At 40.3% G+C, this 13277-nt stretch overlaps 1 protein-coding gene across 11 annotated transcripts in view; it reads left to right on the top strand.

Moving 5' to 3' along the window:
- The window catches only part of LOC105380428 (restin homolog), a 46176-nt gene that overhangs the window by 17591 nt on the left and 15308 nt on the right, over window positions 1-13277 (top strand). For 3 of the 11 annotated variants that reach the window (XM_048623632.1, XM_048623631.1, XM_048623636.1), the window contains 8 exons: window positions 6930-6992; window positions 7180-7254; window positions 8313-8402; window positions 9177-9329; window positions 9437-9676; window positions 9760-9952; window positions 10025-10244; window positions 12042-12098. In XM_048623632.1, the coding sequence (XP_048479589.1) occupies window positions 6930-6992; window positions 7180-7254; window positions 8313-8402; window positions 9177-9329; window positions 9437-9676; window positions 9760-9952; window positions 10025-10244; window positions 12042-12098 (1091 nt within the window). Of the gene's footprint in view, window positions 1-5600; window positions 6391-6929; window positions 6993-7179; window positions 7255-8312; window positions 8403-9176; window positions 9330-9436; window positions 9677-9759; window positions 9953-10024; window positions 10245-12041; window positions 12099-13277 lie in introns of those variants that run through there. The other 8 variants (XM_048623633.1, XM_048623637.1, XM_048623635.1 and 5 more) reach the window with 6 other exon arrangements.

The following is a 13277-nucleotide window of genomic DNA, read 5'->3' as shown; positions in this document are numbered from 1 at the left end:
AAGGTATTATTTATCACGGATCCGTCGTCCTCCGACTACGGCGCTAGCGTGGCCTTTTCCTTTCGTAATCGTTCTGAGCCCTTTAACTGCATACTTTGCTTACACTTTACCATTATCTTATCTTGCGGGATTTATAGTGCTACGCAACCGTTCTTTTGATCCAATTATCTTACGCTACCCGCCAGAGATATTGAGGTAGGTAGGTATTTGTGTACAGAGTATATCGTTCTCTGTAAAACGGTTATTACTGGTAGCATCTTATTAATTATTTTAATGCTATTGAAGAATATGATGCAATTTTCTATTGTATCGTCCTCATCATCAACAAAATCACATTAACTTCAGGGTCTTCAGGACAAAGGGTCAGATCCATGATAAGTCACAAAAGTTTTTCATGAGTCTTCCTCATTTATGCCACTGTTTCCCGAAAACTCGAGTTGATATTGTAACTTAACTTAGGTGACAAGTTTTTTCAAGTCTCAGGTGGTCTAGTTTCTTTCTACGAGTTGTCACCTCCGCAGAGGCGGACTGATTAAGCATTCTGTCGATTACCACCTTTTAATGCACACGTTCACCTTAGCATTAATTTAAAGCCATTTATATCGACGACAATCGCCCCCGTGAATAGTTCAACTATCTATAGAATCTATTCGGACACGCTTGTCAATTCATCCATTGAGAAAACACTTCGATGACCTCAAAAAAGATTCCAGCAAAGGATAAAGTATTTCGCAGTTTTTCTACTGACGATGGATCTGTCAGGTCTTAATACCCTTTAATATTATTATAAGGCGCAGCTTAATAAAGCCATTTTTCATCCTTATGTCATCAGTTGATCGCATACGAGGCAAACATAGGTGCAAAATGAGTTATTTATTGACTTGTCAATTACGTAAGTGTTAGTTTGTGTCTCGGCAAGTTCAAGGTGAATATCGTTATTATGAAACTACGTCTTCAGTTTTGTGCCTAGTGTGGATGATGTTTGGAGCTAGCTGCTAAGTATTCAAGAATGTCCTATCAGTGACAAGCCAAGGTTGCGCCAGAGGTGTACACAGTTGTGCTGAGGCCCGCTCTAGTTCTTTGTAATCCGCAGCGTGTTGAATCACTATGTTTGCTCAACACACAAACACCATGTACACCGCGAACCCTACGGAGATAACTTACGGCTGATGTCATTCACCAACTTAAAATAACAGCCGCATAAATTCACTTAAATTAAATAAACACAAGAAGCTGCTTCGCCTTACTGGATTTGGATTACCATATTCAACGTATCAGCTTTGAAACCTAACATACAATTAAATTAACGTTTGCCTGCTAAACTCCCCAACATTTCGCAGCATTAGTCAGTCTTCTACGCTATTTTCCATTACTATATCTTCGAATACGGTCAACTTCATCAATAAAATCTCAGATTGCAAATCGTTAATAGTGAAAATTGCTGTTATTTCTTGCCGTTCAAATATAGAAGATACCGTTATGTTAGATGATTCTAGAAGCCATTTCGTACGCCTCAGCAAAACGGGAAGGAGTACCTAGGTTGTTTACACGATTGCTCCAGCAGCTAGGCCTTGTTATTTATCATTGCTTCAGATAACAATCTGAGGTGTATTTCAGCTGGCGTGAGGCTGGGCACGCCGAGGGCTTCGTGACTGTCTCACTATCCCGCCATTACTGACATTTATCTGTCGGCTAATGCCACTAGTTATGCCCTATTCTCTTCTGCCACAGCTGCTGCCTGGAAGATTTATGATTCACCCATTATTTATTGCCCTAAGGTTGCCTGAAGATCGAGGCTTATGTTCCTAGATTACGTATCGTTTCTAACAGACGACTTCTAAAGTCCTAATATGTTACAAATATTTCCTCTTACACATTTCCGGCATAAAAATCTAAATAACATACTTTATACCAGACCGAGGCCGACTCTTGCCAATTTTATTTCGCAAAAATTTAGCATTAAAGAATGGACTTATTATCTCGGTTCATTTCCTCAGAAAGTACGAGTTTCAATGATAATTAGTTTTTACTGCCAATCAATTTGAGCTTTTTTAATGTTAAAAGCTTGCAACAAATTCCGAAGTTAAGGGTCAACAAACGATAATATATTATAGCACACCGTCCTGTCGCGAGAATTCCGTAACGTTCGTTCGTAAACCTGTTAAAATTGTTTTATTTCCTACAAAACTGGTCATCGGATCGGTAAAGTTCTCACTATAAATTATTTGAGCAATTCTCTACCTTTACTTTTATTCATGAATAAATAGTAAGCATTATCACCACTGTTACATAAATTCTAATGGTATTTCATCCTTTTTTTATCCACACAAATGTAAATGAAATACATATAAGCTTACAATAGATTTGGTCGTCTAACCGCTACAATTCGTTATTATTATTACCGTAATACAGAAGGAATATCTATGCCTCATATTGTGCGTTCCCAATACAATACCGATTGGTGTATATTCTCCAGACGTTTCCCCGATTTCAATTTACCGAATTTCTCCGAGATTCCCTTCACTGAGAAATTTCATTTCAACGTCACCGTCTGTTTTTTATTAGCTTCCTTCATTATTGTTCTATACGTTTTCTTTTTTCTCCCTTTCCACAAAATTTACAGCATTGCGGCGTTTGTAAAGAGCATATTTAAAGCAATTTTATTACAACTCGAATTCATTAACACAATAAAACTACGTGTAGATGGTCAATTAACATGCTATCTGCGGCGCGGGGTGTAGCTCATTATGGATCATTATCGCCGCGAGGGCGATACGTGTGCTGTTTGCCGATTCAATTTCATTCCATATACGAACAGCCCTTATGGGCAGCGTGTCATCGCTTCTGATATTCTTTGACGTGCCTCCTGAATTATTCAAAAGGAAATTATAGATATCAATTAGAAAGTAAAGGAATTGAGACCTAAAAGAGTCTTACACAAAAGTTGTGAATGATTTAGCAATGATTTTAGTTTCCTGTTCGACTTAAAATAGAAACAGTTTTTTGCTACACTGGTACTCTTACTGAAGAGAAAATTTTCTTATCAAAGACTTTCAAAGGATTAATAAAGATACCACCGATATTATTATTGATTCAATGTTGTTATGTTCTGCGGTAAACCGCATGCTTGGTCGGGCTAATGATGTGTGACAAGCCGATAAGTGATACCGCTGACCTCTCCCTATATCTGCTGAGCTCTGAGCAAAGACCTAGATCCGGTCTACTGAAACTCTAGCTATAGGCACAGGATTAACAGGAAGGTTATTTTGACGAGTCTGTCCAAACATTGAAATTTGAACCATAATTATTAATTATACTATCTGCCATTGATCCTGTTTAGTAATTATTACCAAAAATTTATAATTTATGCCAACTTTATCATCATCATCATAAGAAAATCTTTCAATTTCTCTTTTGCAAGATTGCCACTCATTATGACAACAAGTGGTTGTCAAGCCCTTTTAAATAATTCATTGTATTCATTTAATACAATTTATCAGACAATCGTACATACGACGAAAACAATAGCTTGTAAAGCGCTCAGTACCTCCAAGTCCAAGCATTGGAAGTGTCATCACGTCTCGCATATCGTTTTTGTCAACTACTTACTTTCGCATAAACTTCCAAAAGCCGTATTGGTCTTGCGAGGACATTTTTATTTCCATTTACAAGTTATTGTCCGTTTCCATTTTCTCTGTTTACACTGTTCGGTTGTTTTAAGGTCTGAGCAGGTTCGTTTCCATAACGGTGAATGAGTCATCTGGGAACCTAGGCTAAAGGCGATAAGCCTTTTATGGGCGGCTGCGTTGTTGCGTTTACTCAACAAATACCTGAGTTAGGGCTCTACCAATAATAAAAGCACGTTTAAATTTATTGGAGTTGAGGTAAATTTTCTTAAATTAACTTCTTTGAAATGTGAATGAATTTTTGAATTTGGATTATGTCTTGTTATAATTTTTCTTATTTCAAGTCAGGTTATTCTCGTCTATTTACCTAATTATATTTTCTAGTCTATTTAAATTTGTTCTGCTAACTATGACCTCTTAATACGTGTAGTCCTGAACGGGAGCAGGCCGAGACTGCGGCAGCCCGCGCCAGCCAACTCGGCCACGCGTATTTTAGATCGAATAATGAACTCTAGTCGAAACTTCCTCGTGTAAGTGCCGTGTGTATTGCACCTAACGCTACAATTATAATATACTATGTAAACACCACCATACACGTAAGAGATTAAACCAATTGAAAACTCCATTACGACATTGATGAAAATTATGATTTTAAAAACATTTATACCAGGCATTTTAGATACAAATTTTAATGTGGTGTGAAAGGTCTTATACACGTAATGATAGTCACTGTTCCCCAAAAAATACCATATTTCTAATTACGAGCAATTGAAATACAAATTTACTAACCTTTCGCTTGTTGCGTCTACACATTTATGATTTTTATTTTCAGTTTGTTATTAAGGCTTATTGCAACAATTAACCAAACAAAATAATTGGTTGTTTCTGCAGCATCCTCCCTCTTGTATTGGCCTGACACAGTTAAATAGTTTTAAAACGGCACTTGACTGCAGTTAGTCCGAATCAACGAAGCGCAAAATTGTCCTCAATTGACGAATTACAGATCATATCATCTAGGAAAGTGAGACATTTCAAATTAAAACAATTAAAGGTTCCTACAGATAGAAATGGATACCTCTCGGTACCTATATTATTTTCATATCGTATCTTGAACTTGACCACAAAATGAAATGTCATGTTTAAAGACCGCTCGCCTCGACTTTGGTATGTTGTCAAGTTCTCTCGATGTAAGCTAACATAATGCGCAAATAATATCCGTGTTTAAACAGAGATTACATCATTTTCTGAAGACAAACACGCTAACATCGAAAGACCACAGAAAAACGAACAATGTTTTTAAATTCGATTATGATTTGCATGGTGATGTGAGATCGTTCGTTTTGGCAGTAAATATATAGAGTAGTCCGCCCCCGCTCGGACCCATAGCTGTGACTACAAAACATGTATGATCGCGTAGGCAGAAAGATTGTTTCAATCTATGACACCTGTGCTGGTAAATATAACCACATTTACAAATCATTTTGCACATAATCAGAAAGGTTATCGGAAATCGTATGAGCAGATTGCGCCGATAGAATACTGAAATGTAAATTTGTCTTATTGTTAACCTCAGGAATAGACTTGTTGTTTTGAACTTTGCAACTCCACAATGACAAATGCCTTCTTACCATGATAATGGTTCCCCTGCGAGACGACACAAAAGACCCGAAGTACTAAAAAATCTGGGTCTTGTTATGTTAATGCTTGTCGATTTGTTACATCGTCATAATTCCTTTTCCGTAAGAGGTATGGCTAATCGTGTTATTTGGGTTGTAAAACGTGTTAAGTGATCATATATTTGGTAAATTAAGACCTAAACTGCAGGCATTTGGTGCTGGCAAGGCATAGCACGAGTTGTATATCTATTTTGCATGGTTACATAAGTATAAACTGCAGAGCGCCGCGGCGTATTTCATTGGAATCCATTGAATCGTTCGTAGGCTTAATTAAACCACGACATGTCCTAATTACCTTCATTAGCTCGTGTCGCGTAACATTAGTTATTGCATCTTTATAAGAACAAATGGTAGGTAGTTAATTTTATCAGTTTCCATTCTAATGTTTGTAATAAAGGATATGAAAACGCAACTCCTACGCGGAAAAACTAGCTGCAAGGCGCTACGGACAAACTATGTTAGATAATTGCATGATTGCATATTATTCATAGAATCATAGTTATTTTAAATCAAGATAATAATAATTCGCCTATCGTGTATAGATTGCAGATTCAATTAAATCTGTACAGCTCTATCGCCATTCAGATGACTCTCTCAATTAATAGCCAATGTCGTGATGCTAACACAATGAATATAATAAATTTCTAGATAACCCATGGCAATTTGCATTCTTTAATGGAATCGCAATTGCTAATCTGGCCTGACAAAATTTACTGCGTTCTCGAGTTTCTCTAGTCGAAACGTGGGCCTAGTCTTACCAAATGGGTTTTCCATGCGATTAGCAGCGGCCAACGCTTCGCTATTGACACGTATAGACGAGATAGAATAAAAGGTGTGATACAATAGGGAGGTTCTGGAACTGAAGAAAAGGCAGTTTGTCTTCCGCGCCGCCAACGCCGGCTCCGGTGAACCGGGAGCCCACGCGCGGTGACAAGGCCGCGCGATGCGCAGTATCCGCCGATGATTAATCGAGCCTCGGCCAGGCGGCTCAGTGCTGGACCTCCCGCCCCACGCGACACACGACCGCGGCCATCACTGCCATCTGCACCAGCCACGTGCTTCCGAATAACACTCTATCTAAATACTTTGTGAGTAAACACCCAGCACCGCGCCAGATCAAACGATAACGCCTGCATACATTTTCATGTCATTATTTTGATTGGTCTGGTCTACCGCTAGATTATCTCCACCATTACGTGCTGTTTCTATTACATCGTTAACTTTATCGGGTAATATAAATATCGCATTACTTATTGAATTATCCCGCAAATACTTTGTTAATAATTAATTTAACAGACATTATCGATAAACATTATCAGGCAGCGTGTGAGCTGTGAGCCTACTCAAAGTGTTGAAGTACCACCGGTTGTGCCTTGAATTCCCTTCTAGTGGGTGTCTCCCACACCTTATAAATTATATGCTACTTTATCGAACTCTGTCATATCTGCATTGCAAACAAATGCCAGTCACATGGAACATTTCGTGCTGATATGCCTATATTTTATTGTATTGATATCCACAAAAAACTTCAGCTTCGTTAAGACTCATCTAATCATTTTAAACTTTTTGTTGGCATGTTTATTTCGTTTTTTTTGCTTTACGTGTTTTGTTTTCTGTTTGTCTGTAGACGGCAGCACATCCGACTCGGTGAGGAAACTCAGCGACGACTTGTCGAGGAAACATCTGTCTGGTGAGTTCCGTTTCAAAACGCGTCGACAGTACAAAAAACTTTGCAACCCCTTCTTCCAAATTTTCGAGCACTGCATGCGGATTTGGCCTCACTTTATCTTTTGCACCAATCATTTTCAACTTGCCATGTGTTTTGTTTGTAAATATTGTGTTTAATCACCTGTTCATCACCATGCTTGTCGGAGCAGACCTAATAGAGGACGAGGAGGACGAGGTGAGCAGCAGCCTGCCCGAGCGCCCGCGCTCCCGACGCAAGGTCTCCAGTGAGTACCACCGTCACTTGCCTGCATCTTGCACTACACGTAGCCAATGGTGATGGTAAACTGTATGACCCGTAGCTATACCCGGTGGTGGATGGCGCTATTGGTGGTAGTCATATTGATGCAATAGACGTAGACCCTTTTAATCCAAAGAAAAGTAATGATCGTACTTAAGAAATCCTTAATCTAATCACTAAATTATGACTGCTCTGCATGAACTTATCGGCGTAACTAAATCAAAAGTAACGATGTGCAGATGCTAATGAAACGGCTGAGCCAATTCGATAAAATATACGCAAAGTAGAATATGCTAATAAAAATGGCGGATTTGATCTAAACGACCGCTAACAAGAATTTTATTCACGACCAAAATGTCTCAATTCTAGTCCATTGTCAACAATTGCGCGCTCTGGTCATCTAATGGCCCTTGCTCGCCTACACGTAACGCCATAAAATCTTTACATGCCTAATTAATAGTATTGTCTTCATCTTCAACAATAACTCTGATTATACGGTCCTTTGTGATGTTCCACGGATGATAAATTCAAACCTCGTCAAATTTACGAGCACGTGTCGCCGGATTTGGTGTAATTTAAGACTTCCCAACTTACTGTAACCAACTAAAGTAATTGACATGTTGTGATTCCGACCGGCAATGGACTAAATTGAAGACCCAGTATGATTTAATAACAATTAAATATGATTAACTACTAAACATTCTTATAAATAAAGGTCTAGCTATTAAATCAAATGTAATTGAACCAAGTCTGTTTGCAGGTCAAGTTTTATTGCTAATGACACCGATCAATAATTCCAATAAAACACAGTATAAGAGTACAGTGAATACGTTTCATAGTAGCTTTTCTTGCCGTACGCGCATTATAACCTGATGATAATGTATGCAAATGTACGCAATAAGACAAAGAGTGCGCTTCACGCAACAAACGTTACTATGAAACGAGTTGACTGGTCTAGTCACTAGACTCACTAGTGGTAGTTGCACCCAGTAGTGTGATGTTGCTAATGTGTGTGTTGTTGTGTGCTAATGTGTGCGTGAGCAGCGAGCAGCACGTTCAGCGGCACCTCCATGGACGCGCTCTGGGAGAAGCACCCGCGCCGCCTCAGCGAGGCCGGCCTGCGGAGGTCCTCGGGTAAGTGCACCTTCATGCTATACACGGAGACTTTTCAATTTACCTGCTGCCCAAAGAGGAAATACTTTAGGAAGAAGTTAAGACACAGAAGCAATAAGATCCTCTTTGGTGCAAGTGGAAAATTGGAGGGATTCCGAGATTTATATGTTCCATTGCAAAGCCAAAATCACGCACCCCCTCAAATCATTACCCCATGCAAGTTTCCGGTTGATTTGCTTCTTTATTTATGCATCACGGTTTCCAACGCACGGTGTTTGCAAATAGTGTTGTTTATTAGCTTACAGTCAAATGCAGTTTGTTGTATGCTCACGTGATGTAGCGAAAGTTCTTAGTGCGATGCACTGATAGCGAACTGGAATACAAATTGCCCCACCGTGGGTGACTGCATTTCATATGCAGTTATTCAAGGCATGCACTCGTTGGTATGCTTGGCACAGCGCCTTTTTTATTTAGGAAGTGCAAATTGGATTTGTCAGCTTAGCGCAAAATATGTATCCGGATTTATTGACCCCACTTTCTCTGAAAGGAAATGCCAGTAAATCTTTTAAACCTCGTCACGATTTTTTATAGGCTACGACTAATACACTGAATTTTATGACTGACAAGTAAACTTTACGTGCCAGCAAATTTGTCTACGAGGCGAGGCCATAAATTTTACCGCCGACGTCCGATTTGGCAATAAAATGTTTTGCAAAAAAGGTGTAAAGATTTATTGCAGGTGTTCGATAACGTGATTTTATGCGTCGGCTAATCGGTTCCGCTTGAACGTTTCAGACCATAGCGTGGTGTTGACGGAGGACACTGACAGCTTCATAATCGGGGAGCGGGTGTGGGTGGGAGGCACCAAGCCCGGCCAGATCGCGTACATCGGAGAGACACAGTTCGCTCCTGGAGACTGGGCTGGGATTGTTCTGGATGAACCTATCGGTAAGGATGCTTTTTGCTTTCAATGGGCTATTCCTAGACAGAGGAATGGAATTATTTTCTGAACGTCTGATTAGCCATCACTATAATGACAAATTCAATCCTTACAGGTAAAAACGACGGTTCAGTAGCCGGCCACCGCTACTTCCAGTGCTCGGAGAAGCGCGGCGTGTTCTCCCGGCTGACCCGGCTCACCCGGGTGCCGCTCGTCTCCCACAGCACCCGCGACGACGCCTCCCCGGTCTCTGATGCCGGGAGCGTGTTCGAGCGCCCGCCCTCGGGCATGGCCCGGGCCAGGCGAGCGCTGTCGCCTAATGGCAGCATACGCAGCGTTGTCAGCAGTAAAATGAGTAAGTGTTTTGGCAGCTTCTCCTTAGATATTAAGTATTGTTCATCGGGCTGGCCTTATATTATTAATGGTCTCTTTCTCCAGACGCCTCGATCTCGACAACGACGACAAGTAACGAAGTGAGGCTCGGCGACCGAGTGATCGTGTCGAGCAGCCGCGGCAGCAAGGCGGGCACGCTCAAGTACGTCGGAGTCACGGACTTCGCGCCCGGAGTGTGGGCCGGCGTGGAGCTCGACGACCCGCTAGGGAAGAACGACGGATCTGTCGACGGGAAAAGGTGGTTAATTTACTCGGGTGATTAAGTTGATGTAATGTAGCGCTGGTTTAATTACGAGTTGTGCTCTTCCAGATACTTCGAGTGCTCGCCGCGCTTCGGCCTGTTCGCTCCGATATCCAAAGTGTCCAGGTCTCCATCGAACCGCAAGCCTGGCCAGTGCGCTATACACAGCAATGGCCGCCAAACGCCGATCCGGCGCTCGAACTCGCGAGATTCCCTGACCTCTATGGGGACGTCGATAGCTTCCTCTCGTATAGGGGTGAGGCTCGGGACCACTCCGCTCGGCGCTCAGGTAGGCTAGCCCCGGTCCCGCTCGGCCGAGCCGCGCGCCCCGCGTCGCCCCCCGCTCGCCGTCCGCGACAAGACATTACTCATCAAGCACGTCGACAACGACCGCTGCGCCATCATCGCTCTACCACCGCCCAAAATGTGCTACGATATGGTGCCTAGTAACCAAAGCACTAAAGTCTTAGTACCGCGGCGGTGGGCCAGCGAGACTTTGCCTAAGTCGTGGCGTTGTTCGGAGAGCGTGTTGAGCTTCAGCTCGAGTCGTTCCCCGAGGAGTCTGTCGTCGAGCAGCGGGGGCGCGCGGGGGTCGGCGGGGGGGCGCGCGGGCCAGCCGGGGGCGGTCGCGGGGGCCAGCCGCGGGGGCGCCAACTCCGACATCTACCTGCAACTGCCCGCGCAGCCGCCGCACTTCTCGGGCTTCGGGAAAAGCTTCCATTACTCTTGCGTGTCGCCGTTCAACTTCACTTACCCCTATGTGGTGTACATCTGAAGTGATTATGCTGCAAATGATGTAGTGGTTGACTATCAGTCCGTATTGAAAAGTATTCCTGGATATAATAATATGACCCTAAAGTTCCTAAAAGAATCTCATGTTTCATCAAGCACATTTTGTAGTGTGCTCTGTGCATATTTATACTCATTCGAATATTCTCAGTTATCTTTAACTTTATAATGTAACATCCATAGACCCAAGTATGGATGGTCATGACTTGAATTAAAGATTGAATAAGTACACGCAAGAGTAAGGATCCACCATGTAGCAGCTTATTGTTTGCATGAGCATCAATTTGTTTACATAATTATATTTATTTCATGTGTCTACGGTCTGTAGCTGGCACCCCCTTGGTTTGGTCCTTGTTTATTTATTAGTTATTTTACCATTACTTTGATTAAGGCCTACTAAGTATAATAAAAAAAAAACCTTCTTTTTATTTTTTTAAGTACTGATTTTAGTTATTTTTGTAGCAAATGCTTAGTACGCCACTTAGTTTCATATTTAGTATCCATGATTCATATATTTTAAGCAACTCTTATTTACCACATCAAATCATCAACATATGATATCGTTTTGCACACATTATAGTATTCCTGAAAGACTGCATAATATTTATTTGTTAGAGACTATAATTTGACTGTGATATACGTAGTTTTAAGGTAAACCCCTGATATTAGTATGTACCTATGTTATATTATTGTAAAGTTAACACGTTTTTTGACCCCACTAACTGTACTTTATGTATGTATATATAGTATACATTGTATGTATACCTCTGCATGGTTTTAGCCTTGTCATTAACAAGATACAACAACAACTTAGAAAAAAGTGAATATGGCCCCGTTTTTTTTATAAAAAGTTCTAAATTCCTTAATTTATCTATCTATTGTATATATTTATAAACCATCATCGGCACATGAATCAGATAATTAATTCAAGACATCATACCCTTTTAGTACCAGTTTTAGTTATGCTTGTGAATTTTACTTTTGCAAATCTTACAATACTTCTCCAACTAGAAGAACTATGTTTGGGGAGGCATTGTAAATTTCTCTATTTGGTGATCGAAGGTTTTGTTGCAACACTGTATTATACTCGTACTAGTACGATAGATTGTTGGAATAAAATCTGCAACCCATTGCGCTGACTGCGTCATAGCGGGAAACATTTAAAAAGAAAACCTTTGCCCACGATGACACAAGCAGCGCATTCACGACACCAGCTAGTGAAGATGCGTGGCATTAACGCGTTGTTTTCCCCCCATGTTTGTTTGCATTGGCACTGTCACTAACGTCGGGCGAGCAGAGAATGAGCGGTCCGAGAGCCTCGTCCACCCCGGTGAACGCGAAGAACGCGCTGCAGGTACAGTACCCGACTATCGCGGCGCGGTAAGCGAGCTCCGTAAACGCGCCGGTAACGTCAGAAGCGGCGGGCACGTTCGTTTTGGCGCTAAAAGTTTTCTTGCAATTTTATAGTACAACTTTTTTACAAGTACTTTTTTGTATTTAAAGTAATTGGTAATTTAGATAAAACTGCAAGTTTTAGCATTAATTCGTACGTTTCTGCAAGAATTTGGTTTGTTATCGGCACAGGAGCGTAACTTACTCGCCGACAATGGTCATGGGGCTTCCAAACTATTTCTAAGTAATTTATCGACCTGCTCAGTGCAGTGGAAAATTCAGCTCTAGAACTTGCTTGAAGTTTTATAGCATGTATGTTTCGTACTAAAATCGAGCAACGATTGTTTAGTGATTTTGTATGTATTTTGGTTGAATAATACTTAAGATTTAACTTCACATTTTAAATTTTTAACAAATATTTTATTTCAGGACCTTGTACATTATATGCCTTTGTTACAATAGTTATACCTTTGTACATGTACCCATTTACTTCTTATAATTAGTTGAGACCTATCAGTACCTATACATACATAGTTCTTTGCCGTCCTGTCTCTAAAGCACTAAATAGAATAATTGTTAGGATAACCATGTCAATTATTGTGCACTTTATAGTACAAATTACAGCCATTTATACAATCATGTATCGATTATGCTTCAATGACATGTGAGCACTATACGTGCAGTCGCCGCTCAATAAAAACCCCATGCATAGTTATTTCAAATTGTCACCGCCATAATTATTCGGTAGGTACCGACATAGTTTCAATAGAAACTTAGCTGTGATATCGTTTATGTATTTATCAAACTGCTTGTTTATTATTATAATTATATCCCAGTATCTATATTGAATTGTCAATCATGTTACGTATTAAGATTTATTATTATTGTTTTAAATCTAAGTTTAATTATGTTCACTGACTTAACAATCTTGCAGTAAGTGTTAAGGGAGGTTAACTTTATTTAATTTAATAACAAACTATAATCAGTGCCTGTAAGATAAAGAAATGATATTCATAATTTTAAGAGTTCACTCCAACATAATGCATTCCTTTGCTTTTAGAACACTTTTTATTGTAACTAATTAATTAATAAGCTAATAATTATTAATTAAACTAAGAACGTAGGTTTGAATGTTTAAATT

The sequence above is a fragment of the Plutella xylostella genome, chromosome 10 (assembly GCF_932276165.1).
Source record: "Plutella xylostella chromosome 10, ilPluXylo3.1, whole genome shotgun sequence".
NCBI classification, from domain to species: Eukaryota; Metazoa; Arthropoda; class Insecta; order Lepidoptera; family Plutellidae; genus Plutella; species Plutella xylostella.
Note: the sequence above shows the minus strand (reverse complement) of the source record. Positions and strands in the feature narration are given on the sequence as shown.